This window comes from Rhineura floridana, chromosome 22 (genome assembly GCF_030035675.1).
Source record: "Rhineura floridana isolate rRhiFlo1 chromosome 22, rRhiFlo1.hap2, whole genome shotgun sequence".
In the NCBI taxonomy this organism is placed as follows: Eukaryota; Metazoa; Chordata; class Lepidosauria; order Squamata; family Rhineuridae; genus Rhineura; species Rhineura floridana.
In genome coordinates this window covers 2,391,968-2,419,541 of record NC_084501.1, presented here as the reverse complement: position 1 = coordinate 2,419,541, position 27,574 = coordinate 2,391,968, and the positions used below count along the sequence as shown (strand labels likewise).

The window sequence follows — 27,574 nt, the reverse complement described above, 5'->3', positions numbered from 1 at the left end:
TGTTCATGAGGCTGAGAGGCAGTGACTGGCCCAAGGTCACCCAGTGAGCTTCGTGGCTGTGGGGGGATTCGAACCCTACTCTGCTTTTAAGATGTTCTACAGTGGGGTTTTTTGTGTTTTTGTTTGCCACCCTGGGCTCCTTCTGGGAATAGAAAGATAATATATAATAATAATTTTGCAACTGATTGGCATATCAACCATTCCCCCTCCAACGCTTTGATCTGGCCACTAGTGTGTTGACAGTTTAAATCTCAGTCTCTGGCACCTCTAGTAAAGGATCTATGGTAGAACCTCTGCCTGCAATCCTGGACAGCCAGTGACCAGTTTTTACACATGAGGACAGCCATGTTCCTCTCCCCCTTTAAGTAGGGTGGGGAACTACCCCCCCCCAGTGTAGACCAGTTTTCCCCAGCACAATTCCCTCTGAGAGGATGGAACATTGTCAAGTCCTGTCACACCCATTGGGGACTTGCTGTATGCCGTTCAGAGTGTACAACAGCTGCAAACGCCATGTGCTAGCTGCCCCAGGCTGTGAGCGACGGGATGACTTCTGGACCTTTGCAAAAGGAATAAAAATGAAAGTAAAAGGGAGGCACTGCTGCAGCCCCTAGATCATCTCATAATGGGGTCTGCAGGACGTGGATTCTAAAGTGGACTTGTGATCTGATCCTAGTCATGATCTGGCCCAGAAAGATCCTGCAGTCAAAATGAAATAACAAAAGATGTAATCGCAAAGTATATATAATAAAGCATACCCCTGATACCTGTCTTTGCTAAATTGCAATCAGTATTTAGAGGCAACTGTGTTTTTTAAAAATCTTGCATTAGGCAAGCAGGCTGAATTATGTAACCCATCATAGAATCATAGAGTTGGAAGGAGCCTAAAAGGCCATCCAGTCCAACCCCCTGCTCAATGCAGGAATCCAGCTTAAAGCATCCTCGACAGGTGACTGTCCAGCTGCCTCTTGCATGCCTCCAGTGTTGGAGAGCTGACCACCTCCCAAGGGAATTGGCTCCCTAGATAATCTACTGCTATGGTGATATATATTAGATATGTACATTGAGATTCCTTCCACTTCCATACTCTTCTGAATGAGAGATGTAGAAAATGAAAAGGTCACAGTACAGAATCATGTTTATTTTGAATCGCTTCTTCCCACACTGCATAATACTGCCAGCTAGCACAGAAAAAATCAAATTCTACAACCACTACTAATATACTGTATACTGTCACAGTAAGCGATAGGAGGTATGTGGTTGCTCTGTTGCCCTCCAGATATTATGGACTACAGCTCCCATCAGCCACAGCCAATGTGATGGGAATTGTAGTCCAAAACATCTGGAGGGCACCAGGCTGGCTACCTCTGCTCTAGGTAGTCTGCGAAGGCGCTGAGTTGGACAGAAGGGCAGGTGCACATGCTGCTAGCTGGTGGGGCGGGGAGAGGAGGCGGAGCCCTTCGGGGTGCGTTGATCCGACAGTCCCATCAGCTCCTGGTTTTGCTTCTCCTGCCTGGAAAGGAGGATGTTCATGGACTCTTGCATGCCTTCAAGGAGGGACAGCTGCGCCTGTGCAATCTGCGTTTGGGTCTGGATGTTGTTGTGCATGCACTCGAGCAGGCCAAAGCATTCCTGGGGCTGATGTTCAGGAGCTGGGAAGGGAAAGGAGGACAGATTGCAGGGGAAGTCTGGCTCTCTGGGCTCTTACTTACTTAGCTTTCTCACCTGCCCTCATCCCAAAAGCTTGTGGGGTAGGTACCGAAGCAAAAAGGAAGCAAAAATAATCAGCAAAACAGAGTAATGTTTTGTCTAATCCAGTGAACTTTCCCTCCACCCTTACCCATCTTAATCCTGAGGAACGAGGCACCATACTTTTTAGGCTGATGGGCACATTTGGATTTCTGAGTGACTGCTATGGGTGCCACCCTTTCTGGTCACTTCTCCCCCCCCCCAATACAGGAAGAGAGAAAGTGCTGACATACTTTGATTTTTCAAAGGGATCTGGGTAAAAGTCCAATTTAGTAGAATTAATCTGAGCCTTGAAAAGCACTTAGAGCTGAAACGGAGGAATTTTATTTATTTATTTATATTTATTATATTTATATCCCGCCCTTCCTTCCAGCAGGAGCCCATAGACAAGCAGAGTTGGAAGGGGCCTGTTAGGCGATTGAATCCAACTCCCTGCTTCATGCAGGAATCCAAGTTAGAGCATCCTTGACAGGTGGCTGTCCAGTAGGAAGTGGGAGAGAGCGTCACTCATCCTCCTTCAGCTCGGTGCACTTTTCAAGGGAGGGAGAGCACAGTGACTGAGGGTTCACAGCAGAGCTTAGACATTACTTTTTTGAACTACAGCTCCCATCAGCCCCAGCCAGCATGGCCACTGGATTGGGCTGATGGGAGTTGTAGTTCAAAAAAGTAACTTTTCCAAGCTCTGGTTCAGAGGCTTTGTGCGTGCCAGGAGAAGTCCTCAAGGGTGCCATTGTGCCATGGGCGCCCCCTGTAGAGGCCTCACAACAAGACTTCTAAAAGGTGATCAGGCATCTGTTGCAATGGGGGGGGGGAGACAGAGAGAACTCATCTTGTAGTGCCCTGGCTGTCCAAGCCCGATGCAGAAATGGCATCATTAAGAGGTCACCTTCAGTGAAGTGCAGAAGGTCCCTGGTTCAAAAGCTCTTAGGTAGTTGGGCTGGCAAACACTGCTGCTGGTCAGAGTGGAGTGCCAGACTAGATGGACCAACAGCCTGACACGGAATGAATGCTGGAACTTTGGTGGTGTCACAGCTCAGTGGGAGAGTGTATGTTTTGCATGCAGAAGGTGGCACCCTGTTTCAGTCCTTGGTATCTCCTCCTAAAAGCATCTCAGGCAGTTGGGTTGGAAAAGACCTCTTTCTGCCTTAGACAGAGCTGCCACAAGTGCATTACACTGCGACTCAGACATCTATGCCAGCTGCCTGTTCTAAGCACAGTTCAATGTGCCTGGAGAAGACCGAGGGGAGATATGATAGCACTCTTCAAGTACATGAAAGGTTGTCACATAGAGGAGGGCCGGGATCTCTTCTCAATCATCCCAGAGTGCAGGACACGGAATAATGGGCTCAAGTCACAGGAAGACAGATTTCAGCTGAACATCTGGAAAAACTTCCCAACTGTTAGAGTGGTACAACAATGAAACCACTTCCCTAGGGAGGTGGTGGGCTCTCCGACGCTGGAGGCGTTCAAGAGGCAGCTGGACAGCCATCTGTCGGGAATGCTTTTATTTGGATCCCTGCATCGCGCAGGGGGTTGGACTTGATGGCCTTATAGGCCCCTTCCAACTGTACTATTCTATGATTCGATGTGTCAGGCTGGGTGCACACTGTGTGTTAATGTGCATCCAGCGCAGCAAGCAGGTGCATTTTGGGGGGCTGTACACACAATGTCATCCTCATATCACCCCTGTCCCACAGTATTCATTGATCCAAAGCACTTATAGCTGGAAAGGCTATAATCTGTTGTTCCCCAGAATGCATTTCTCAAACGCTTGCTGCCTCAGTGTGTACACACACAGAGAGTTCTTCCTCAGGCGAACTCCTGTTGCCCATCCCCCTGCTGGTGCAAGAAATCCACGACAGCATCCCTGAGAGGTGCATCAAGATCTCTAACAAAGAATCCACCCTCTTTTGAGGCCACCTGCTCCAACAGAGGGCAGGACTAAAACAAATGTGAGGAAATAGCAAGGAAACAGATTTTGGCTAAACATTGGAGGAGAAACTTCCTAAAGGTAATAACTGCTGTTGCAACAGTGGAACAGATTGCCTCAGGACAAAAGTTGTGCACCCTTCTTTGCTGGAGGTATATAAAAGGAGGCTGGACAGCCATGCCCCAAGGATGCTTCAGTTGCAAGATTCCTGCAGTGAGTTTGGGGTGGGACTAGATAAGCTCAAGGGTCCCTTCCAATTTTAAGCTAGGCTATGAGTAACTAGGGCTGGACCTAAGCGATTCTGGGCTCCGTAAATTAAAACTCAGAGAGAACAGGGAGCCTTCGAGCATTGGTATAAAAAGCCCCTGAAGATCCACCCTGTTGGGATTTGGGCTGCCAAATGCTTTTCAAGGGCAGCTCCTCCACACAGATTGCATTGTGGTGGTCCTGCTTGCCCCTGAATATTTTACCATTCTGCAGTTTACAAACCTGGATTTACCAGTGAGGGCCCGGCTTGCACACACAAGCTTTGGGGAATGTGCATATTTCCTGGGGAATGTACAAAATGCAGTCAACATATGTACATTCCCCAAGGCCTATTGGAGATCATGCATAATGGCCAGAGATTGTACAAAATTTCAGTGATATATGCACATTCCCAAAAGCCTGTTGGAGATTATGTACATTGACTGGGAAATGTGCACAATTCCCTCCTTGTGGAAGGTTAATGTGCACATTCTCCATGAGGCCTGGTGAATGTGCATAATGCCCAGTTATTATGCACATTAACTGCTCAAATTACATTCTCCTTAACATATACACAGGAATGAGCATATACAAACTTTCGAGAAATCTGTGTCCCCCTTTTTAGCAATGCCTAAGTGGCAACTCTAAGTTGACTCCACACACGTGTGTGAAGTATGAGGAGGTTTCCCTAACTTACAGAAATGTCGTTTTACTTTCCCTATCCGAGCAGTCTGGGTATACGGCAGGCCTGGGCTGGGCCTCCACTGAGTGGACGGGAGTTCCAGAAAACTGGGCGAGGGCTTGGCAGGACATAGAGGCTTAAAAGAAGGAGGCGGAGGGCCTTCAAAGTCTTCCCCTGGGGAGAGAGAAGGGTGGGGAGAGAATGAAACATGTTGCATGGCCAAGATGTTTGGAATCCTGGGATCAAATCACTCGGGCTCTCACTCCATTAAAAGTAACCTCAGCTCAGTTGATCATATGAGCTGGGTTAGTTTATTTATTTATTACTATTTATTACTGGCATTTGTTAGTCGCTTTTTTTCAACCGTAGAACTCAAAGCGACTTACAACAAGAAAGCAAAAACACAGTAATTGAGATAAATTGTAACGAAAGCAAACAATTGCAAGACAATTTCAAACAAAAGTAATACAACCGTAATAAAAAATAAGAAATAGTAAATATTACAATACAAGAATAAATTCCACACTGTAAATATAACATATAGTTATAGTTGCTGGACCGAGATGTTAATTGGTTAAATCTGCATGTCTTTTCATACGGATAAAAAAAACAATTGCCTTGTGCAAGAAGCGTCATTTATTTTGAGTAGCAGGCATTGTCTTGGAAAAGACATTCCCTCTGTCCTGTGTGAGGGAAAAATAGGAAAGTATTTTAAGATGCACTAGACCAGTGGTTCCCAACCTTTATGGGCACGGGACCCCCTTTATAAGCTGAAAAAAAATTGTGACCCCCTCCCCCCAGGGAGGCGGGCTGGCTGCCAGGAAGGAAGGGGGAAAGCAGCCTTTCTTTGCAGGCTTGCTTCTTTTTGCTTCACAAAAAGCCCTCTCCTCTCATTCTAAGTAAGGGCACTGTCAGTAGCAGCAGTGCAAGGAGACGGGAATCAGTGCTAGTAATTCCCTCTTCTTCCTGGTAGCTCCACCCTCAGTCACCTTTGGCATCTGCCATGTATTTTATAGGCAGATGCCTGCCCTTAGTGCGCCTGAAAGACGCTCTGGCGCTTCAGCAAAAGGCCTCCCCTCTCGTTTGGAGCAAGGGGGAGGTGTCATCTGCAGCGGCAGCGGAAAGCAGACAGTGTAGAAGGAGTGAAGACTTTTTAAAAAAATTAATAATTCATTTCTTTACTGTTCACGGCCCCCTCTGGATTACTTCCCGGCCCGTAGGTTGGGAACCACTGCACTAGACATTGCAGGCTGGAAGGAGAGCTAAATGCATGGCAGCGGTTTTCAGCAACAATGGCACAGTTACTAGATTCGCCAACCGTTGGGGGCTAGTGGCCACACTTGGAATTCTGAGAAAGTGCTATGGGTGCCAGTCAGAAAATGGCTGCCATGGGCAGCATGGCTTAACACACAACAGCTGCCACAACTGAAAGAGCAAAAGAAGAGGCAGGACCATAAAATGGTGCGGGTATCTCCCCCCCCCCCACATCATTGGGGAAAAGTAATCAGCCACCACCACCCACCACTTGCTCACATAGAGAAACTCTCTGTAGCTCTCCTCTGTTCCAAATGGTGTTCAGTCCTTGCATCCAATGCAAAGTGGGTGTGTTTAAGGGAGCATGTTCAATGTAGGAATGGCATGGCCTGTGTAAACAAGAACTGAGCAGGAAGAGCAAGTAGTCTTTTTGGCATTGTGGATATTTGAGGAGATATTTACTGAGACATTTAACAGGAGTCATAGGACGTACTGGTGGGCATAACAGTGCCCAAGGGTGCTATGTTGGCGACTCCTGTAGTAGTGAACTTCCAGGCAGGAATAGTATCAGTTTTCACTGAAGTTCTAAAGAATCTGCCAAGTAGCTGAGCCCCACAGAACAGCTGAGCGAAACAAAACAAAAACTCCTCCTGTCCTGGAGATAGAGAAGCCTCAGCCCTTTGGATCAAAGGTGCAATTAACTATCTTGTCCTCTTGCATGGGAAAGAGCAGCATTCATCCAGCTGAGCGGTAGGGTTGCCAGCTGACCAGAAATAAACCAGCTTTGCCTCTTCTTCTGTCGTTCACAGCGGCTTCATGTGCCAAAACCAACAGGTGCTCCTTTTCAAAGCTTGGAGAAGGGCATCACCTGCTGATGCCAGCAGGTGCTGGGGGGTGCACAAGGAGGAGCCAGTTGAAAAGGTGGGAGCCCCAGCAAGGACCTGGGCGGCTGCATCTGTTCCCAGTCACAACAATGCTATTTTTGTCAATAAGCAATGATTGAGCCAAGAATAAAGTAAGGCTCTGTGGTGGTTAGAAGAAGCAGCCACCAAAAACAGGGGCACAATCCAGCCAATGTTAAGCACTTCCCCTACAAATACACACTCTTTTTTATCCAAGGAAAAAATAAAGCCAAATTTAAATACAACATCTGCAGAATTACTATTACAAAATGTTTACAAAATTAAATACAAACTTGCATTTTATTTCAAAAGGAAATAACCAAAGTGAAAAGGGGGGGGGAGGGACAAGCATCTCTATCATAACCTTTGACAATAGCATAAATAATAATTTAATCATCTTCATCAAACCTGACTTCAAAGCAATGTAAAACTGCAATACTTGTATATTTGGATTAGCCTCAAATATTTGCTAGATTTAATAAAGGCTTGCCAATTTTTTGCAAATTTATCTTGTCTTTGTCTCTCCTCTCCTCTCTTCTGAGCTAATGAATGAACTTCAAGGTTCACTCCCACATTAACAGATCTCAGAAACAAACTTTTTGCTGCTGACACTATGTATGATGCCAGTTTCTTATGTCCTTGTATAAGCATTTGTACAGTTTAACACAGGGATGGTGAACCTTTTCTTAGCCCAATCCTGTTCAATCATGCTTCCGTGGGGTTGGATACACGTCACAAGCAGCCGATCGAATCCTGCCCCTACCTGTCCTCACACTAGACATCACATATGATGTCAGTTGTGTGGTTTTTCCCTCAGAAAACAGACTTGCTGTGGTGAGGACTGGCAGGCCAAATGGGGTTTAAAAGAAAAAACACTGGGTCAGTGGTATCTAATATATTTATCTAATGTCTAAAATATGACATTTGAGTCTTGATTAATTTCCAGATTTTGGGGGGGGGAGGTTGTGATGTTCCTATATTAATGTATATATGGTAAGCGTTGTTGTTTTAGAAGATACATGGTAAGTGGAGTGAAAGAGGAGGGGGAGTGAATGGGCAGTAGAATGCGAGATGATTGGCTGAGTGTTTAAAATGGCTGAATGTATAAAAGGAAGAGTGAGAGTGGAATTGGGGGGGGGAGAAGAGAACTGAGTGGGTTGCTTGGTGGGGTTTAGAGAGTTGTTTGCCAGGAGGGAGGTGGAGTTCGGATTAGTATTGAGTAAAACCATATGCTTATGTGCCTGAAGAAGAAATCTTGTTAATCTTGTTAGCTTTGTTATCTGTAATAAATACTTAATTTGGTTTACCAAAGGCCTGATCCTTGGCTGGGGTTTCACAGACCAGAAGGGAGGGTAAGGTAATGACCAAGGCTGAAGGGGAACTGTAACAAATGGTGGCAGCGGTGAAGAGAATAACAATACCAGTATTCAGAGTCTCTGGGAATACTAGTATTGGGACGTTACTGGTGGTTGCCTAGCAGGGGGATCTGTTGAGATCTGTGCTAGAGCGGGGAGAGAAACCATAAGAGAGTGCGGTCCGGACTGGTGGAGTCCCTGGTGGTGCCTAGAGACAGGCAGTAACCACGAGCAGGTAGGAACCTGACAGGGAGAGCCAGGGAAGGACGCATCACATGTGGTGGCAGTAGCGGTGGGATACGAACAAAGGAGACTACGTCACACGTGGTGTCAGTAGCGGTGGGATACGAACAACAGAGAATCCAGATACAGTGGTGTGGCAAACAGAAATAACAAAACAAGATTTCTTGTGAGAGTGACTGGCAAAGAGTGTGTGGCAAAGAGTGAGTGAACTCAAACACCATGGCTGAATATATAAAAATGAAAAGAGAGGAGCTGGTGGAGAAGTGCATAACATTCAATTTACCTCACGAGGGTAAAGGGGTAGATGAATTGAGGGTAGCACTTACAGGATTTGCAACTGCCCAGCAAAAACAACCTGTCAGAGAAGAGACCCCAGAAGGATATTTAAGCAATCCCGCTTATATAGAGTACTCGAGAGAGAAGTTAAGATGGGAGGCTGAGGAAAAAGACAAGCAGAGGGAGTTGGAAGCTGAGAGATTGAGGAGGGAGGCTGATGAGAAAGAAAAGCAGCGGGTCTTTGAGGCTGAGGAAAAAGATAAACAGCGAGAGTTGGAAGCTGAGAGATTGAGGATGGAAGCTGAGAAGTTGAAGATGGAAACTGAGAGAATGAGAATGGGGTTTGAGAAGAGGGAGAAGCAACGAGCAGTGGATGCCGAATTACAAGTAGAAAAGTTAAAATTTGAAAGAGAGAAGTTTCATTCTGATGAAAGAAGAAAGGACAGAGATGGAGCAAAAATAAAAATTACTCCAAAGGACTTTGCTGTCTATGAGCCTGGTCAAGATCCTCAAATTTACCTCAGCACCTTTGAAAAAGCAGCTCAGTTGTGGGGGCTACCTGAAGATAAATACATGCAGTATTTATCAAATCTGATTAAAGGGGAATTGGCTGAGGTATACCAATATTTCCCCTCAGACAGGCCCGTCACCTATGCTGAATTCAAAGAAGCAGTGTTTAAAAGATTCAGACTGGGGCCTGATTATTTTAGAAAGCTTTTCAGAAATTCCCAGATACAGACAGGGAGGTCTTTTGTGGAACTGGGAGCAAAGTTGATGGATATATTTGGAAAGTGGATGAGTAGTGCCAAAGCTCAGTCAGTGGAAGAGGTGAAAAGCCTCTTGATACTGGATCAATTATACCATCAGTTACCACCAGAAATAAGGCTCCCGGTCAAAGACCGTTCCCCTACATCTGTGCAGGAGGCCGCAGAGATGGCGGATCACTTCGCCTCCAATAGAACTGGCTGGGTGGGGAAAACATCAAGAGAGTTTAAACCCAGACCATATAGTGCTGGCAGAAGGGATGTGGTACCACAGCGAGTGAGTCCTCCATTAAAATCTGAAGGGCACAGGACACCCCAGAGTGGATCTGTGTACCCTAAAAGTGAGGAGAAATTATGCTACAAATGTGGTAGACCGGGGCACCTACGTTTTCAATGTGAGGTTGCCAACCCCATTAGTAATCCTGCTCAGACAAGGGCAGTGAAAACAGAGCCCAAGGCTTTAGAAACAGCGAAAAAGGTTCAGTTCTGCCAGATAAACTGGACAGAAGTAACAGACCTTGATTCAAGTCTGAGAGAGGAAGTGAGTGTACAAGGGGCAAATTATTGGGCATTGCTTGATACTGGTGCCGCTCAGACATTGCTGAGGCCAGATTTAATAAAATCTGAGGTAATATTACCTCAGGAAACTGTGACTATCCAAGGAGTGAGAGGTCAACCAGAAAGTTTGCCTGTGGCCCTGGTGGAAATGACTTGGAGAGGCTGAGAGGGCCGATATAAAGTAGGCATTAATGCCCAGCAACAAGAACCAGTAATACTGGGAAGGGATGTAATGGGCACCCAAGGAAAGATCTATGTAGTGACCAGACAGCAACTTGGCAGAGAAAAAGAAGCCATATTAAGGGGGGCTGAAACAAACAGGGTGGAATCTGTTAACCAGCCTCAGGTCACCATAGCAACCACTAGGAGGCCTGGTGAAGGAGACAAACTGTATCAAGTGGTCTCTGGGGAAGAAGCAGATCAATTCAGGGAATAGCTGCATAAAGATATAAGTTTGAAGCAGATAAAGGAACAAGCCCTGACCCAACAGATTCCTTTCACTGACAAACTGAGGAATCAAGTTGTGTGTGAAAATGGGATTTTATATAGACTGTGGATGCCTGCTGAGAGAAAGGGTGAATGTGAACCAGTGAAACAAATGATGGAAGTGGTGAAAGAGAATTTGAGTCAAGCACAGGAGAAGCAATGTTACTGGTATGACAGAACAGCCAGGGAACGTGTGTATGATGTGGGAGATATGGTTATGGCGTTCATACCCAGGAAACATGACAAATTACAGGCTAACTGGGAAGAACCATATACCATCAGAGAAAGGCTTGACACAGTGACGTATGTAATCACCACAGACCAATTAAACAAAAGCAAAGTGGTTCATGTAAATATGTTGAAGCCTTACCATACCAGGGATGCACAGGTGTTGCAAGTTACCTTATTCCCTGAGGGAAGTGGGCCTGAACTTCCAGATTTGGTACAGGAAAGCAAAGACAAAGGAGGGGTAGATCAAGTGGAATGGTCAGAGGAGGTAAAGGAGGAAGTAAAAGAAGAGATTCTGAGAGTTTTGAAAACCTATAGGAATCTCTTTAGCAACAAACCTGGCCGAACCAGTATAGTTATACATTCCATTGATACTGGAGATCATGCCCCAATCAGATCTGTTCCGTACCATGTGAATGGGAAAGTTTTGAATGAGATCAAAAAGGAGGTGGAAGATATGCTGGAATTAGGAGTGATCAGGGAATCCATCAGTCCCTGGGCCTCAAGTATTGTCCTGGTTCCGAAAAAAGATGGAACGACAAGGTTTTGCATTGATTATCGGCTAATCAATAAAATTACTGTCCCAGATGCGTATCCTATGCCTAGGGTAGACGCAATGTTAGAGTTATTGGGGGCAGCAACCATTATCTCTACACTAGATCTCTGTAAAGGATTTTGGCAAATGGAACTAGACGAGCAATCCAGAGCCAAAACTGCCTTCAGTACACCAGATGGGTTATATGAGTTTGTGACCTTACCCATGGGACTAAGGAACTCACCAAGTTCATTTCAGAGGCTAATCAATACTGTGTTGCGAGGCATGTCAGATTTTGCAGTGGCCTATATCGATGACGTAGCCATTTTTAGCAAGTCGGTGCCTGAGCATGTCCAACACCTGACAACAGTATTGGAGGCCTTAAGAAAAGCAGGCCTCACAATAAAAGCTAAGAAATGCCAGTTTGGACTACAGGAAGTAATCTATTTAGGACATAAGGTGGGGAGTGGGAAAATCACCCCCTTATGGAGCAAGGTGGAGGCAATACAAGCGTGGCCGATCCCTTAACCAAAAAACAAGTAAGGGCATTTCTGGGTGTGGCTGGATTTTATAGGAAGTTTGTGAGAAACTTTGGGGAAATAGCAACCCCCTTGCATGAATTAACAAAGAAGAAGTGTTCTGAGCGTGTGGTATGGACGGATGAATGTCAGAAGGCTTTTGATCTACTGAAGCAAGCCTTGTGCCAAGGACCCATATTAATAGCACCAGACTATGAGAAACCATTCATCGTGGCTACAGATGCGTCGGACCTGGCGCTGGGAGTCATCTTGCTACAGGAGAGAGAAGGCACCAGACATCCAGTGGCGTACCTGAGTCGCAAGCTGACGCCGAGGGAGAGAAACTATTCATCGGTCCAGAAGGAGTGCCTAGCGGTCGTGTGGGGACTGAACAAGTTGCGCCCATACGTGTGGGGACAAAGATTCACAGTGACTACGGATCATCGGGCCTTGTTATGGTTGCAGACTATGAAAAACCATAACACTATGCTGCAGAGGTGGTCCTGGGCCCTACAGGACTATCAAGTGGACTTCCAGTTCATCAAAGGCAAGGACAATGTACTGGCCGATGGACTTTCCAGGCAAGTGGCTGGGACTGCAGTGACGTGACCAGACAGAGGAACAAAGAAAGACATTTTCCCCATAGAGACTTTTATTTGTTAACGCGACGTATAAATCCTGGAACAGGAATAATACTCTGCTGTTGTTTAAGGGGGGGGGGAAATGTGATGTTCCTATATTAATGTATATATGGTAAGTGTTGTTGTTTTAGAAGATACATGGTAAGTGGAGTGAAAGAGGAGGGGGAGTGAATGGGCAGTAGAATGCGAGATGATTGGCTGAGTGTTTAAAATGGGTGAATGTATAAAAGGAAGAGTGAGAGTGGAATCGGGGGGGGGGGAGAAGAGAACTGAGTGGGTTGCTTGGTGGGGTTTAGAGAGTTGTTTGCCAGGAGGGAGGTGGAGTTCGGATTAGTATTGAGTAAAACCATATGCTTATGTGCCTTAAGAAGAAATCTTGTTAATCTTGTTAGCTTTGTTATCTGTAATAAATACTTAATTTGGTTTACCAAAGGCCTGATCCTTGGCTGGGGTTTCACAGACCAGAAGGGAGGGTAAGGTAATGACCAAGGCTGAAGGGGAACTGTAACAAATGGTGGCAGCGGTGAAGAGAGTAACAATACCAGTATTCAGAGTCTCTGGGAATACTAGTATTGGGACGTTACTGGTGGTTGCCTAGCAGGGGGATCTGTTGAGATCTGTGCTAGAGCGGATAGGTAAATCATAAGAGAGTGCGGTCCGGACTGGTGGAGTCCCTGGTGGTGCCTAGAGACAGGCAGTAACCACGAGCAGGTAGGAACCTGATAGGGAGAGCCAGGGAAGGACGCATCACAGAGGTCACTGCACATTCCTACCACATGAAAGAAGTCACCACCTCCTTCTCCGCCACTTTTCTAGCAAATAGATGAATATTTTATTTATTTTATTTAACAACACTGAAATAATATATGATCTACCTATGAACAATTTTTTCTTATAGCAGTATTCAGCAAAAACCTATGAGCACTACACCATTATATTCCCAAACACTGACTGAGGTATTTTTCCCGCTACATCCTGAGCCCGTTTAATCACATAATCCTTAACTTGTTCTGACTCAATATCATATTTCAGCAGTAATTTATACATTTTGGAATTTTAATATATGTTTTATATTCTCTCAAAAAATTATATGTTCTACAGTGTACATTCAGAAGGGATCTGAACTGAAAATATTAATTCCAGGAGAGGGTTCTTGCCATATCATCATCATTATTATTTTGATTTCTTACCTGCCCTTCACTGCAAGCTCCCAGGGTGGGTTACAGCAATTTTAAAATACAGTATTAAAATTAAATTGAAACAAATGTCATATTTCTCTTCTCTGAGAAGAAATCATTCCATTTTGTTTTGCCAAATCTTTTTTTCTGAAATGATTATTATTTTTCCGGATCTGAAAACTACAATTGAGAATATTCAATGCTGAGCAATGTTTAGGGTGCAATCCTGTACACAGTTATCTGTGAGCAAATTCCAGTGAACACAATGGGATTTGTTCCAAAATAAATATGCATCTGTCCCACTGCTTTCAAAGAGAGGGTTAAGCTGATGCTCACATCTCTCCCTCACTAGGAATCAATTAGGGATCTTGGGCTGCCAATTGCACCAATAACAACAGCTTGATCTGTTGCAGAAAGAGCGCAGTCACTTTTATCTCCATGCCAAGGAAAGCTTCATTGCTAATTCTTGCACATCAAACCGCTTTTAAAGACACAGCTGCAGTGGTTGGTTGAAAAGTTGAAAACCCAAGTGAAAGTTATTGTCTTTCATTGCATCATTCCCCAGATGCAAAAATACCTACGTGGGACATGCGAGGATCTTCTTGGTGTATCTGAAAAATATAAGATGATTGTTACTATAGTCATTTACTGGGGTGAACAGGTTGCTCTTTTCATTTATTTAATAAGTATTCTTCTCATTTCTCTATAAATATATAAATATGGAACCCTTAGTTTTGATGTCTTTCAGTCAAGAAAAGCTATGGAGTACTTTTCTCTGATCTTCCAGATTTAGCTCTGGGGCCTTTAATAAGCCTGGCAGAACACAAGAGCCTACATCAAGCCTAAATTCTTTACAAGACCAGAGTTATCTTGCAAGTCCTTAGCAGTCAATTGTACTGCATCTCAGCTGCTGAACAGCTCAGGTCTAAACTACTGTGCAGCCATAAAATAGGACAAGGGAAAGCACCATGGAACCTTTTCCTTTTAAAACACATTTAGGAAAATGACCTGGATGAACACAAAGATAACGTCAAACAATCTAATTAGTAGACTCAGGGCGCAGGCCCATGACACAATTTACATATGCAAATCTATATGTATTGATGCAAATTTATGGCAACTTTTGGAGGGAAAAAACAAGCTCTTGCTCTCAGGGCTTACTTTCAACTAAAACAGTCCAATAAATAACTAAACTTTAAGGGAAATCTGGTACCACCTGGCCCCATCCAGCTACTGACTCGGTCCTGGCGCTTTTATTTGAGCAGCTGCTTCTGGGGCCCCCATCTATGAGGGCTTGCTTGCCTCTGGACCGCTTGGCCTGGCACATCCATGGGAGGGTGTATATGCCATTTAAGTGGACATTGTTTTTTGTTTAAAACAGGGGGTGGGGAACCTCAGTCCAGTCCTCTCTCTCTGGCCCTTGGGACACTTCCCAGTAGGGTTGCCAGGTCCATGGCCTGAGACTGATCCTGTATCTTTAGGAGAAGAGAAGGTCAGCCAAGTGCAGGTGTTCTTGCAACTCTGTAATGGGAAAAACCACAAGGTGGAATTCTCCCTTCCCCCTCCACAACCTTTAAAGATACAGAAGACCTCTTCGTTGCCAGGCCCATCCTCCAAGAGGTCTTCTGTATCTTTAAACGTTGTGCAGAGGGAAGGGAGAATTCCACCTTGTGGTTTTTCCCATTACAGCGTTGCAAGAACACCTGCACTTGGCTGACTTTCTCTTCTCCTAAAGATACAGGATCAGTCTCAGGCCATGGACCTGGCAACCCTACTTCCCAGCATAGAATGGCCCTCGAACTCTATCTCTTGCTTTCCTGGATGTGTGCATAAAAAAATATGAGTCACATCTGTTGCCCTGCTCCCTTTTGTCTCTGGCCCCCTCCACTACTGGCACGTGTCCCCCCCCCCCCGGAATGTTGTCCACAAGGAAATCTGGTCCTTGGACTGATAAAGGTTGCCCATCTCTGCTTTAAAGTGTCAGCTGGGGGAGAAGGGGGAAAGGCCAGGGTCTAACCTACTTTTGCGATGCTGCTTCTCATCCTGGGGGTTGACCTCTGGCTCCATCCGAACAGGACTGGAACTTGTACCTAGAACAGGAGGAGAGGAAGGAAGGGAATGGTTATTAGTATAACAAGCGGGATCTTCCAAGAACGTTGATGGGGGGATGAAAAAATAAGGGGGGGGGAGAATGAGATCCAAGATTGGAAAGCAACTCCCCTTTCATATGGACCGGAGGGAGAGGCTTATGTTTCTTATTTAGGGTCAAGAAGGTCTTCCGGTGTCTTTCTGGTTTCATGCTGCTGTGGTTAGAAATAAATGAAAGATTAGAGCACACTCAACAGGGTCCTTCCATTCCCAGGCTGACAGCTGCTTGACATGTCAGAGGCAAACCTTGGAGAGGCCTTTGGGGTTTGTTCCAGCTCAGCCCCCAGTCCCACAGCATACACGCCCGCTGCCCCTGGCAAAACAGCCCGTTTGGGGGCACCTCCCCCCTCCGATCAGTCACTGCCCCTCTTTTCGCTTTGTTTTTGCAATCTGGGGTGAGTTGCTTGTGTTGTCATTCTTCGGGGTTCTGCATCCTCCTCAGAGTCTCAGTCCTCGACCAGCCATCCCCAACCTGGCACCCTCCAGATGTTTTGGACTCCAACTCCCATCAGGGAGTTGATGGCCATGCTGGCTGGGGCTGATGGGACTTTTGAGTCCAAAACATCTGGAGGGTGCCAGGTTGGGGAAGGCTGGTTTGGACGTTCACTCTGAGAGTGAGAGAGACAGAGGGAGCTGATTTATTCTGAGCCAGACCAGTGGCCCACTGGCCCACAACAGGGATGGCCAACCTGTGGCCCTCCAGATGTCCCCAATGGGCTGTCCATGACCGCCACGGGCATCACTCCTTGGAGCCCACCAAGGTCTTCTGGCTATTATCATTATTATTATTGCTACTACCTGTTACTATTTTAAGGGGGATGGCTTCTGTTGCCTGTTATTTGCCTGCTTTCTTTGTCTGTTTTATTTGGGTTTTGGTAGCTGCCGTTTTGAGGAAGGGGTGGTTCTGAGCACCACTAGTTTTTCTTCTGTGAAATGGGTATTTTGTAGTGCCTGTGACAATTTCTTAGATTTCCAGTTAAGTCCCTCGGTCCAAAAAGGTTGGGGACCTCTCATCCAGCTCAGTTCTGTCACCACTTGCTGACAGCGGCTCTCCAGGGTTCCGGGCCAGGGTCTTTTCCCAACCCTACCTGGAAATGACAGGACCCTCCTGTACACAGAGCATGTGCTTTCAAGCCCTTAGAGGGCAGATGCATCTTAATTTATCTCTATCGCTAGTGTCATTGCACACACACAAAGCCAGGACACCACCACGAGGGGATGGGCAAAGAGGAAGAGGCTCCTGGTGCTTAGAGAAAGATTTACTTCAGGCCCAACTTGCTGCGGAACAATCCTAACTGAGGGCACGTTATTAACAGCAGTTTTCGTCAAGTGCATAAGATACTCTTACACAATTACAGAGGAAATTAATCGAGGATAGAGGGGGCAGACTGGAGCCTTCCACAACATGCAGTGAGGGTCAGGCAGTATGAGAATTGGGGTTTCACAAGACTGCCCCCAGTTTTGTCTGTGAAAATGGAAGAGGACATGGAGCCACCAGCCGCCTCCTGTCTATGGCGAAGGGTAGGCATATTCCAGCTTGCACAAACTTCGACATTTAGGTATTAGATGCAGCAGAAATTAGCACAATCTTCAGCATCTCAGCTTTCTGAGTTAAATAAAAAAGTGTCTAAGTCTTAAGGTTGCTTGACGCAATGTGACCAATGCTGGCACTTCATAGCTCCTCATGACAAATGTTGTCTCCAGATTCTTGGGGGGAGGCAGGCAGGGGTGTCTCTCTGTCAGCCCAGGTTCATTAGGAATCATTAGGAAAAGAACTGAAAATAAAATTGCCAATAATCATAATGCATATGGTGCAATTGCACTTAGAATACTGTGTACAGTTCTGATCACCTTACATCAAAATAGTGATTGTGGAGCTGGAAAAAATTCACAAAAGGACAACCAAAATTATCGAGGGGCTGGAACACACTCTGCTGAGGATTGCTTACAACATTGAGGGGCTTTTTAGTTTGGAAGTGTACATAGCTATGGATGGTGTGGAGAAGGTGGAAAGAGAAGTTTTTCTCCCTGTCCCATAAGACTAGAACCCAGGTTATCCAAAGAAGCTGAGCACTCGAAGATTTAGGACAGACAAAAGGGAGTCCACACAGCGTGTGGTTAAAGTATGGAATTCGCTCCCAACTTGGATTGCTTCAGACAAATTAATGGAAGATAAGACTACCCATAATTACTAGCAGTGTTCTCTCTCCAGTATCAGAGATCGTATGCGGCTGAATACAAGTTCCTGGACGTCACAAGTGGGGAGAGAGGACTGTTGTGCTCCTATTCTGCTTTCGGGCTTCCCAGAGACAACCGTTTAGCCACAGTGGGAGCAAGAAGCTGGACTAGATGGGCCTCCATTGGCCTGCTCCAGGAGGGTTCTTACGAAGATAAAACAGGGCTGCACTGGGATTTGTAAGATTCTGTATCAACAGTACATTCAGTAAAATAAAATTGGTTCATGCTTTAGCTTCGTAATGGGCAGTTTCAATTATCATTTGCAGTCTTTATTATTGGTGTGTTTGATTTATGTATTATTGCTTTTACTGTATATATTATTAATTTTAATAATTTTGGGGTGTGTTAAATTATTTTAATAACCTTTATCCTGGTCTTTAGATAGTTTCTAACGTGTGGTTATGGGGGTGGGGTTGTTTTTGTTTTGCCTCACATCCTGCCTCTGCCACAAACCCACTAGGTGGCCCTAACCAAGTCTGGCAACCAACAGATAATCTTTGAAGAGTGCCTGCAACTTATAACTGTTATTAAGAATGTGAACTTGTGCTTGCTTATTTCCTTCTCCCATCCAGTGCATTTTCCTTTTGTGTGGTATCTTTAAAACGAACCTTATTTGTACTGATCTCTGTAGCTCTTTTGGGGAGGTCTTAATTTTTTGCTGCGGTTCAAACCTTGTCGTGATTCCAACAGGCAAGGAGCGGACTACAGCTCCCATCATGCCCAGCGGCGGGGAGGGGAGGATTGCCGGGGAAGGGTTGACGGGGCTGGGATTGAAACTCCAACTCCCATGATGCTCCTCCGGCCGGCACTACGCAAGACCACACATCCCATCATGCTTAGGCTCGGGCCAGTCAGGACTCCGAAGCTTCTCTGTGGTTCCCCCCAAAACTCGCCTTTGGGGTGTGACTGGTCGGGAGCGGAGTGCGGCAAGTGCTGCAGCGAGCGCCGATGGGAAGGCTGCATCCATCCAACCGCTGACCGGAGTCTGTGCGCATGCGCAGTCCTCGCCCTCAACGCCTTTGCGCAGGCGCCATTGCTTCACCGCGCCTGGCTGGTTCCGTTATGCGCAGGCGCACCCAGTGGGGACGCGCAGCCGCATTGCTGTCCCCATTTGTTGGGAGAGAGAGAGAGAAGCGCCGCACGCGCAGGGGTGGGGAGGGAAGAATGAGTAGCTCGTTGTCCTGTCAACTCATCTTGTTGGAAGTGCGGAGGGCGGGGCCATCGTGGAGGAGTCCGCTTCCTCATTGGCCGCTACTGCGGCGGCGCCGGCACTGATTGGCGGAGCGGCCTTAGCAGGCGGGTTAGGCTGTCCGGGCGCGGTGAAACGGCGCTTTCTCTCCCCCTCCTCTTTCTTTCCTCCTCCTCCTCCTCCAGAAGGTTCCTCGCCGGCTTCCCCCTCACCTCGCCCTGCCTCGCCTCGAAGATGCTCGGCCAGCGCCCCGTCCTCGTGCTCAGTGAGTCTGAGGGAAGAGGGTGGATGAGGGAAGCCCCCGCGTGCACCCCCCGCCCATAAATGGGGGCTCTTCCTGCAGCTCCACAAAGTTATCCCCCCGCCCTAAATCCTTCCTTCAGCCTTCCCCCCCCAAAAGGATGTGTGGGTTAGGGTTCCCCCCTCCCCACAATGGGCTCCTTCACGTGTCAGAAAGCGCGTGTGGGAGCCGGCTCCTTACCTGGATCCCCCCATCCCCCATAATCCTCTGCTTTGTTCGTTTCCCTCCCCAACCGCCGCCAGAATATATATTGGAGAGAGACGCCCCCTTTCTAGCCCCCCACCAACTTCTCTTCTGCTTCTATCTGCCTGCCCCCGAGCAGTGTAGAAGCCTTTCCTCTTCACCATTAAATTCTCCTCATTTGTTTGTTTTTCTTTATTCTATACACTTATATCCCGCTTTCCCCCTAGAAGTGGGACTCCAGGTGGCTTACAAAAACTCAAACAAATACAGTTAAGAAAACATACAAATAAAGCTTACAGAAGTTAATTAAAACGTAATTAAACTGATTAAAAGGTAGCGATTTGAAAAGCACAAAGTGCAAATCAGTAAAAACAGCGCCCTGTTTCATAGCCCTTGCAGTCAGTCCCCCAAAGCCTGCAGGGACAGGAAAGACTAGGAAGGGAGCTCCAGAGATCGGAGGCAGCCACCAAGAAGGCCTCAAAAGTGGCTATTAGGAGCCCTCTTTGTTCAACCACTTCAGTAATTCTCTCACAATCCAATAATTCATTTATCTCTTTCCCTCCCTCTCCCAAAAACTATGTTTGGCATTTCTCCAGCACTCTCCAAATTCCTCCCAGAATGCCCTGCTTCATTTAACTCCCCCATACTCAAAAAGGGTGTATTGGGAGGGGGACTTTCGTCTTACTCCCTTCAATTATGTGTTCCCCATAATTCCCTGCTTGCTACCTGCCTCCTCCCTTCCCAGGTAATGTATTTGCATATCGGGCTGAGCTGTTTCAAGGCATTGGGGTCCTAATCTACTGTACCCTGTTCTGTCAGGAAGCCATTGAGTGGGAGTGGAGGGTCTCCTCGCCTTGGTCTCCTCCTTACACCATGTCTTGAGATCTGCCTCTTGCTCACTCTCCCAAATATTTTTTCTCCCGCTATGTTAAACCATCTCTCCTTGCTCCATCCCACCTGTGTTTCAGGGAATTCTGCCCTATTTCTCATTCTTCCCATGTCTGTACTGCCATGTTTTACTTGCGTTATTTTCCACTTTTAAGATGCTCAAAGCAGTGCACAGCAATAGGAACGGATGCTTCTGCTTTGTGTCTTGCCTCAGTAGTGTCTTCCGTTCCCTCCCTGACATTGCCCATGTGCTTGGATCTGTTTCCCTGCCCCTCTTTTTTTGCTATTCTTAATAGGGTGGTTTTTTTCTGTTTTGTTCGAATTACTACACTCTGTCCTCCAGTAGGGGATTAATTTCCAGTTGAATCCTCCTTCCTTCCATTCATAAAAGGAGAATCAGAATGAGATTGACACATGTGGATAGAGAGAATTGCCAAATACGGGTGTGGATCCCTGGTGCAGAACACTCCACATGTGTGTGGCAGATAACGGGTTGTGGAGATGTTAGGGGTAAAGATTTGAAATAGGGAGGGTGTCTGGGCTCTGTTTCCTATGCTGTATATGTGTTGAGGGAGGTGTTACTTAGAGCAGCTTTCTGTTGCAGACACAGATATCATAAGATAAATAGGTTCCCATGTCATTGACAATGGGAGTTAGGTCTCCTTTGGTCTCTTTAGATTCAAAATAAATAAGCCATATTGGCTATTTTCTTGGTCATCATAATAGCTGGAATAATTCCATATTCTTTCTTGTCTTTGTGGGGGTGGAGAGAATGGAGATTTGTAGTTACTGGATTGCAACCTGCTTCTTAAAATTCCCTTTTGTGTGTTCTTTACATGGAGAAGATTAATACTATTTTGGGAAAGTACTTTGCAATTAGTACTGTGTATTTATTCAACAAGTATTTGTTCAACAAAATTTGTATATTGCTGAACTGTGAATAAAACCTCTAAGCTGCTATGGTTTTTATTGGGGGTATATGGATTGAGAAGCTGCCACGTGTGCATTGTAGGTCTGCCACAGCAAAGATGTTCTGTAAAGTCCCAGGCTATGGTCTGAAGGCACATAAGGCCAGGGTCAGGTCTAGTCAGTGCCTGGATGGGAGACCGCTTGGGAACCATATGTGAGCTGCCTTGGGTTTCTCATGAAAAGAAAGGCAGGATATAAATGTAATAAATAAATAATAAAGATGGTAACATCACAAGTAACTATATTGTAATTTAGGGTTGCTTGGTTAACTGCCAATTGGCAGTTATTTAACGGTTACTGGAGGAGAAGTGATTTCCTAGGTTACCTGCTACAGTTCGTGGAATATTAAATTTCTTTTCCTTTGGGGCATTGTTTTATTTACTTAAGCTACACTGCTATCCACACTTACCTGACAGTGTCCCATTAAACATGGTGGGCCTTATGTCTGAGCATAGGATTGTGCTATTAGTGACAAAAGACACAAACTATTATTGTAGCACTATTAACGTACAGTAGTAGTCATCGTGGTGCCTTTCAGTTCTTTTGGACTACAACTTCCATCAGCCCCAGCTAGCATAACTGTTGTAGTCTACAAGATCTGGAAGGCACCGTATTGGCTACACTGTCTTTAACAGTTTTTGAAACAAGATTGGTCCCTGCCCTAAGCAGGACACAATATAAAATCTGATGGTGGGAATGAAATGGAAAATAAGGAAGAAGGAATGTCAGCAAATGCAGTTGGCTGGAGTGAAAACAAGGTAGATGTGAGCAAGGGATTTGAAGAAAGAGAAGCTGAGCTTTTGTGAATGAGTTGGGTCAGATGCCTGTAATAATTGTTCTTCCTTTTTTCTGTGCCTTAGGTCAGAACACAAAGCGTGAGACTGGCAGAAAAGTTCAAACTGGAAACATAAATGCAGCTAAGGTATATTTTGCCATAAAATGCATTGGGGATGTGAAAGGGAGAGGTGTTACTTGGTCGCTAGTCTGTGAGAGACCTCAGAGTCTGAGAAAGGGATGCTGAGAGAACCCAACTTCAAATTTTAAAGCTGAGCCAGAGTAGTGGGTGGCCACTCTTTCTCAATCAACCCTTAAGGATTATTGTAATGATACAATAGGGTAACCTCATGTGTGCTCCCCTGAGAGGGAAATGATAAGAACCAATTTACCAAGTAGCCTATATATTGATCCAGTGACTGGTGAGGTATTTCTCATTGCTTTGCTCGTGTATACCCTGTCCAATTCCATCCTCATATTCTGTAGAAAAGTGTAAAATACCTGGGTTGGTTGGATGAATTCAAAACATAAGCACTGTGTCCAAACCTGATTGTGGTTTGTTTGGGGCAAATGGACATACACTAACACTGGGACCTTTGGGTGAAGAGTGGGTAATAAATGGTGATTATAGTAAGCCAACTGCATGTGGTTTGTTAGCCCACAGGAAGGAATGGGGAGAGCTCTGGTTGTTTGCACTAGCACTTCACTCATGCACAAGCTAATTTTCCTAACCACAGTTATTGGCCAGCGTTGTGTCCAGATGCACCCACCATCTATACAGGAGTAAGGTGATCCATCCTGAATAAACTCTACCCAGAGAAATAATTGCCTAATATTGGTGGCTGCGTCATGAAGCCTTGTAGGCATAGAGATGGGAATCCCCTATGGGGCAGATGAAATCTGCAACCTCCTCTGTTAGCACCACTCACTTCCTCTGCCCCACAGCATTTCTTGTTTGTTTGTTTCCTTTCCCCCGTCTGCTACTCTGAGAGAAAGCAAAGCTGCCTCTTCCCAACCAACACTGAAGGAAAGTGTGTGAAATGGGGGGGGTAGAGATGCAAATGTTCCCCACTCCTGAACAAACCATGAAAGAGCTCAATATCTATCAATATCAGTTGCCGTTTTGGACTGGCGTACCGCTCCTTGAAATAACTGTAAGTTCAGGCGAGATGGAATGCCTTTCTTGGATATTTTTTCTTAACGTTATTTGCTATTTAATTTAATTTTTTGTACAATGTATTGCTTTATTGATGGATTGCCTTGTTGATGTATTTTTATATTTGTCTTTACTTTTTCTGTGAGCTGCCTTGAGGGCCCTTTGGCGGAAAGGCAGGGTATAAATTGTTGGTCAGTGAAGCATGCTGTGAGACTCACAGACAGGGTTTTTAGCAGAGAGAGTGAAACCTGAAGCAGAAGGGTTAAGCTGGAAGGACAGAACACCAGGTTTGCCAAGGTCAGCAGCTGGCTGGCAAGCAGATAAGGAGGGACTCTTGCAAAAGCTCAGTGTGGGGGAATAGTCATCTGTGGAATGAACTGTGTCTAATGTCTTTTGCTAAGTAAAGACTCTTACAAGAAACTTGCCTGGCCTGGCTTATTCCTGTTCTATGCGACACTTGGATTTCTTCCTTGTATGATCTCTATACGCACACGCCAACAGGGGTTATGGGCCCAGCTTATCATACAAGGTAACGGGTTCGAGAGTCGTTGACGTGACGTTGTTGCAGAGAGAAACGAAAGTGCAAGAAAGAGGCAAGTAAGAGTGGACAACATGGCTGTAAACCTGTCATCCGGGATGCCGATGGAGAGACTGAATGCTGTAAACTACTCCAGCTGGAAATGGAGAATGAGAGCAGTTCTGATTAAAGAAGAGTTGAATGATGTCGTAGAAAACCCCCCTCCGGCAGCTCCTTCAGCAGCGTGGTTGAAGAAAGACGAGAAAGCGAAGGCTTTTATTACTCTGGGGCTGTCTGATTCTCAACTGTTGCTGGTGAGTAATGAGCCGACAGCTAATCAGATGTGGGAGAAGCTAAGAGCCGCTCATGTGCAGCAAACTGCAGGGAGCAGACTGTGTTTAGCACGGAAACTTTATCAGATGCGTTTTACAGATGAAGTGACTATGACAGAGCATCTGGCTGAATTTCGTAGATTAAATGCTGAGCTGCAAGATAGAGGAGTGCATCATAGTGACATTCAGATGGTTTATATACTGTTATCTTCATTTGATCAAAAATGGGACGTCATGGTCTCTAGCCTGGAAAGCTTACCAGACGGAAATCTAAATTTGGACTTTGTAGAACAGAAACTTCAACAAGAGTGGAATAGAAGACAAGAGAATAAGAAAACAGTTAAAAGAGACTGTGGCTGTACAACAACAACAAAATCAAAGAAACAGGCAAGAGAATAAAATGTGTTATTTTTGTGGGTCCCGAGGACATATACAGAGACATTGTTTAAAGAAGAGAAATAACAGGGACTTTGGAAGTCAGAGAACAAGCGTGAACTTTGTTACTAAGGAGGACAATAAACTAATTAACTCTAAGTGGCTTCTTGACAGCGGAGCGTCTAATTGCCTAATCACAGACTCAAGTTTATTTTACACTTCAAAGCCAGTGCAGGAGAAGCTTCATCTGGCTGACGGATCGACTCAGGACGCAATTGAAAAAGGCACGCTCAGGTTGTGTAATTTGGGAACTATATTGACAGATGTGTTATTGGTTTCTGGTTTAAAATATAACATTCTATCAGTAAGAAAATTGGCTCAAATAGGTTGTAAAATTACATTTGAAGGGGATAGATGTTTTGTGAGAAAGGATGGTGAAATATGTATGCAAGGGAAATTACAGAACCAAATGTTTATGGTTGAGTGCAAGCTTGATAAACCCATGTGTGCCTGGATAGGAGTTAATAAAAATAAACATGAAAATTGTTTACATGAATGGCACAGAAGATTGGCACACGCACATTTTGAAAAGGTGAAAAACACCCCAAAACATAGTCAAGATTTGAAATTAACACATTGTGAGCATGTGGATGAATGTGAGGTATGCTATAAAACAAAAATGACTGTGACTCCGGTAAATAAGGGCTGTGAAAGCACGACCACAAAACCCTATCAGCTCATACATGTGGATTTGGCTGGACCTTTCCAGTGCTCAAAAGGTGGAGCAAGGTTTTATTTAGTAATTGTGGATGATTTCTCCAGATTTACACATGTATTCTTATTGAAAAAGAAAAGTGAAGCAGAAGAGAAATTAAAGGCATTTATACAGAGGACAGAGACACAATATGGGGTTGTTATCAAGAATAACAAATCAGATCAAGGTGGGGAATTTACCAGTAATTCATTTAAAACATATTTGGAAAAGAAGGGAATAATACAGAGTCTCACTGCTCCCTTCAGCCCATCCTCCAACGGAACTGCAGAGAGGAGGAACCGGTCATTGCAGGATTCAATGAGAGCCATGCTAGCAGATGCAGATATGAATAACACTTATTGGGGTGAATGTATTCTGTACACTGTTTACATTCAGAACCGTCTTGCGCACAGAGTAATAGGCATGTCTCCCTATGAGAAGTTGACTGGAAGAAAACCCAGGGTGAAACACATAGAGCGTTTTGGGGCAAAATGCTGGGTACATATTGCAAAACAGAAAAGGCATGGTAAATTAGGCTCAAGAGCTCAGGCAGGATGCGTTTTGGGATTTCAGAATTCATATTATAGAGTTTGGTTGCCTGAGAAACAACAATTAGTGCTAAGCAGAAGCATAAAGGTGATAGATAAACCTTGGAGAGACAGTCAAACAGTGCTACTTGAGGGTGCAAGCAAGCAGGAAGCAGCAGATGTTCCTTTTGGGCAGCAAATTCCATTAAGAACTGCATTGACTGATCTAATACACGGTGGCAAACGTACTGTGAAAAGGCTGAGAAGTGAAGACATGGCAATGCAAGATACAGAAGTGCCAGGGACTAGTACAGGAACAAGTGCAGACACAGGTGCAGGTCCAAGTAAAATTGAGAGTGAGGAAGAAATGGAAATAGATAATGTTAGGAGATCAGAAAGAAAAACGAAAGGACAACCACCTCAGAGATTCACATTTAATGTTACACAACAGAATGATGAGACAGATGAATATCCTGTAGAATGGGAAAAAGAAGGGCCAATAGATAAAGAAACAATGGATCTCATGTGGAAGTTTTGTATTGAAGAATGAAATGTAAATGTGTTATCAAATAAAAGTGAACAAAACATTGTAAAACCTGTGTGAATAAAGAAATAAAGAAACAAAACCTGAACTGAAAATGTAAATAGAAACTGTAAGGAAACAAACCATGTACTGATGTGTATTGTAATGAAAAGTTAATGTTATAGAAATGTATTGTAGAACAATGAAGTTTTGTAAACTGTGAGTCTCAGGTGGGGGCTGTTGGTCAGTGAAGCATGCTGTGAGACTCACAGACAGGGTTTTTAGCAGAGAGAGTGAAACCTGAAGCAGAAGGGTTAAACTGGAAGGACAGAACGCCAGGTTTGCCAAGGTCAGCAGCTGGCTGGCAAGCAGATAAGGAGGGACTCTTGCAAAAGCTCAGTGTGGGGGAATAGTCGTCTGTGGAGTGAACTGTGTCTAATGTCTTTTGCTAAGTAAAGACTCTTACAAGAAACTTGCCTGGCCTGGCTTATTCCTGTTCTATGCGACACTTGGATTTCTTCCTTGTATGATCTCTATACGCACACGCCAACATAAATAAACATTAACATAACATCTACCAACACTTACCTTTGCTTCTCTAAGAATCGCATTCACAGAATTACAATTTCAGACTATACCCTCAGCATTTTTGGATGAAAGATATAGGTATGTTCCAAGAAATCTACGGCTCTGTATTTGTGGTGGAGAGATAGAGGATACTTTTACGCTACCTACTATACTGTCATTTATGTCAAATTCCCAGGGAGAGATTCCTGGGAATTATTTTGACATCTCTACAGGGTGAGACTACCTTTGTAAAAGTATGTTGATTACTGTCAAATTGTGATCCATATGTTATATACAAAACAGCTTTATTTGCTAAGCCAGTAAAACATATTCATGCAATTACTTTGAGTGGGATTGCAGTGGATTGTACAGGGGATTTGTTAAGCTGAATTTGTCTGTACATCGTTATTGTATAAATATTTTCTTACTTGGTTTGTAATGGCTTTTAGTCAAATACAATAAGATGATGATGACTACAATATACGGGTAATATTAAATGCAGTTGCATTTGGTTGGCTGCACAACTATGGGACCTGCTGCATTTTTTTACAGTTAGCTCTGTAAATATGCAAGCAGTATTTAGTCTCTGAG

The 27,574-nt window shown here is 44.9% G+C and overlaps 2 protein-coding genes across 7 annotated transcripts in view; one reads left to right on the top strand and one right to left on the bottom strand.

The window, feature by feature from the left end:
* Nucleotides 1-1,123: 1,123 nt before the first annotated feature.
* Nucleotides 1,124-19,621, bottom strand: TSACC (TSSK6 activating cochaperone). Of its 6 annotated transcripts, none has more exons than XM_061606438.1 (6): nucleotides 19,599-19,621; nucleotides 15,765-15,845; nucleotides 15,564-15,634; nucleotides 14,124-14,153; nucleotides 4,620-4,778; nucleotides 1,124-1,649 (listed from the first exon to the last, which is right to left on the bottom strand). In XM_061606438.1, the coding sequence occupies exons 1-6, from the start codon at nucleotides 19,610-19,612 to the stop codon at nucleotides 1,423-1,425; spliced, it is 582 nt and encodes a 193-aa protein (XP_061462422.1). In that variant the 5' UTR covers nucleotides 19,613-19,621; the 3' UTR covers nucleotides 1,124-1,422. The 6 variants fall into 6 exon arrangements, with proteins under 6 accessions (XP_061462422.1, XP_061462421.1, XP_061462420.1 ...); XM_061606437.1 differs by lacking the exon at nucleotides 19,599-19,621 and adding an exon at nucleotides 18,822-19,281; XM_061606436.1 differs by lacking the exon at nucleotides 19,599-19,621 and adding an exon at nucleotides 18,537-18,815.
* Nucleotides 19,065-27,574, top strand: part of CCT3 (chaperonin containing TCP1 subunit 3) — a 28,261-nt gene continuing 19,751 nt past the window's right edge. The window contains exons 1-2 of the mRNA XM_061606435.1: nucleotides 19,065-19,382; nucleotides 22,319-22,380. Coding sequence (XP_061462419.1) covers nucleotides 19,352-19,382; nucleotides 22,319-22,380 — 93 coding nt within the window. The 5' untranslated portion in view covers nucleotides 19,065-19,351. The remainder of the gene's footprint in view (nucleotides 19,383-22,318; nucleotides 22,381-27,574) is intronic.

Excerpts from the sequence above, each read along its gene's own strand:
- TSACC (XM_061606436.1), bottom strand. The coding sequence starts at position 18,646 with ATGATGGGAGCTGTAGTCCGCTCCTTGCCTGTTGGAATCACGACAAGG. Across the intron at positions 15,635-15,764 it reads CTCCCTCCGGTCCATATGAA|AGGTACAAGTTCCAGTCCTG; the intron begins AGGGGAGTTGCT and ends TCCTCCTGTTCT. Across the intron at positions 4,779-14,123 it reads AAGATCCTCGCATGTCCCAC|GGGAAGACTTTGAAGGCCCT; the intron begins GTAGGTATTTTT and ends CTCTCTCCCCAG.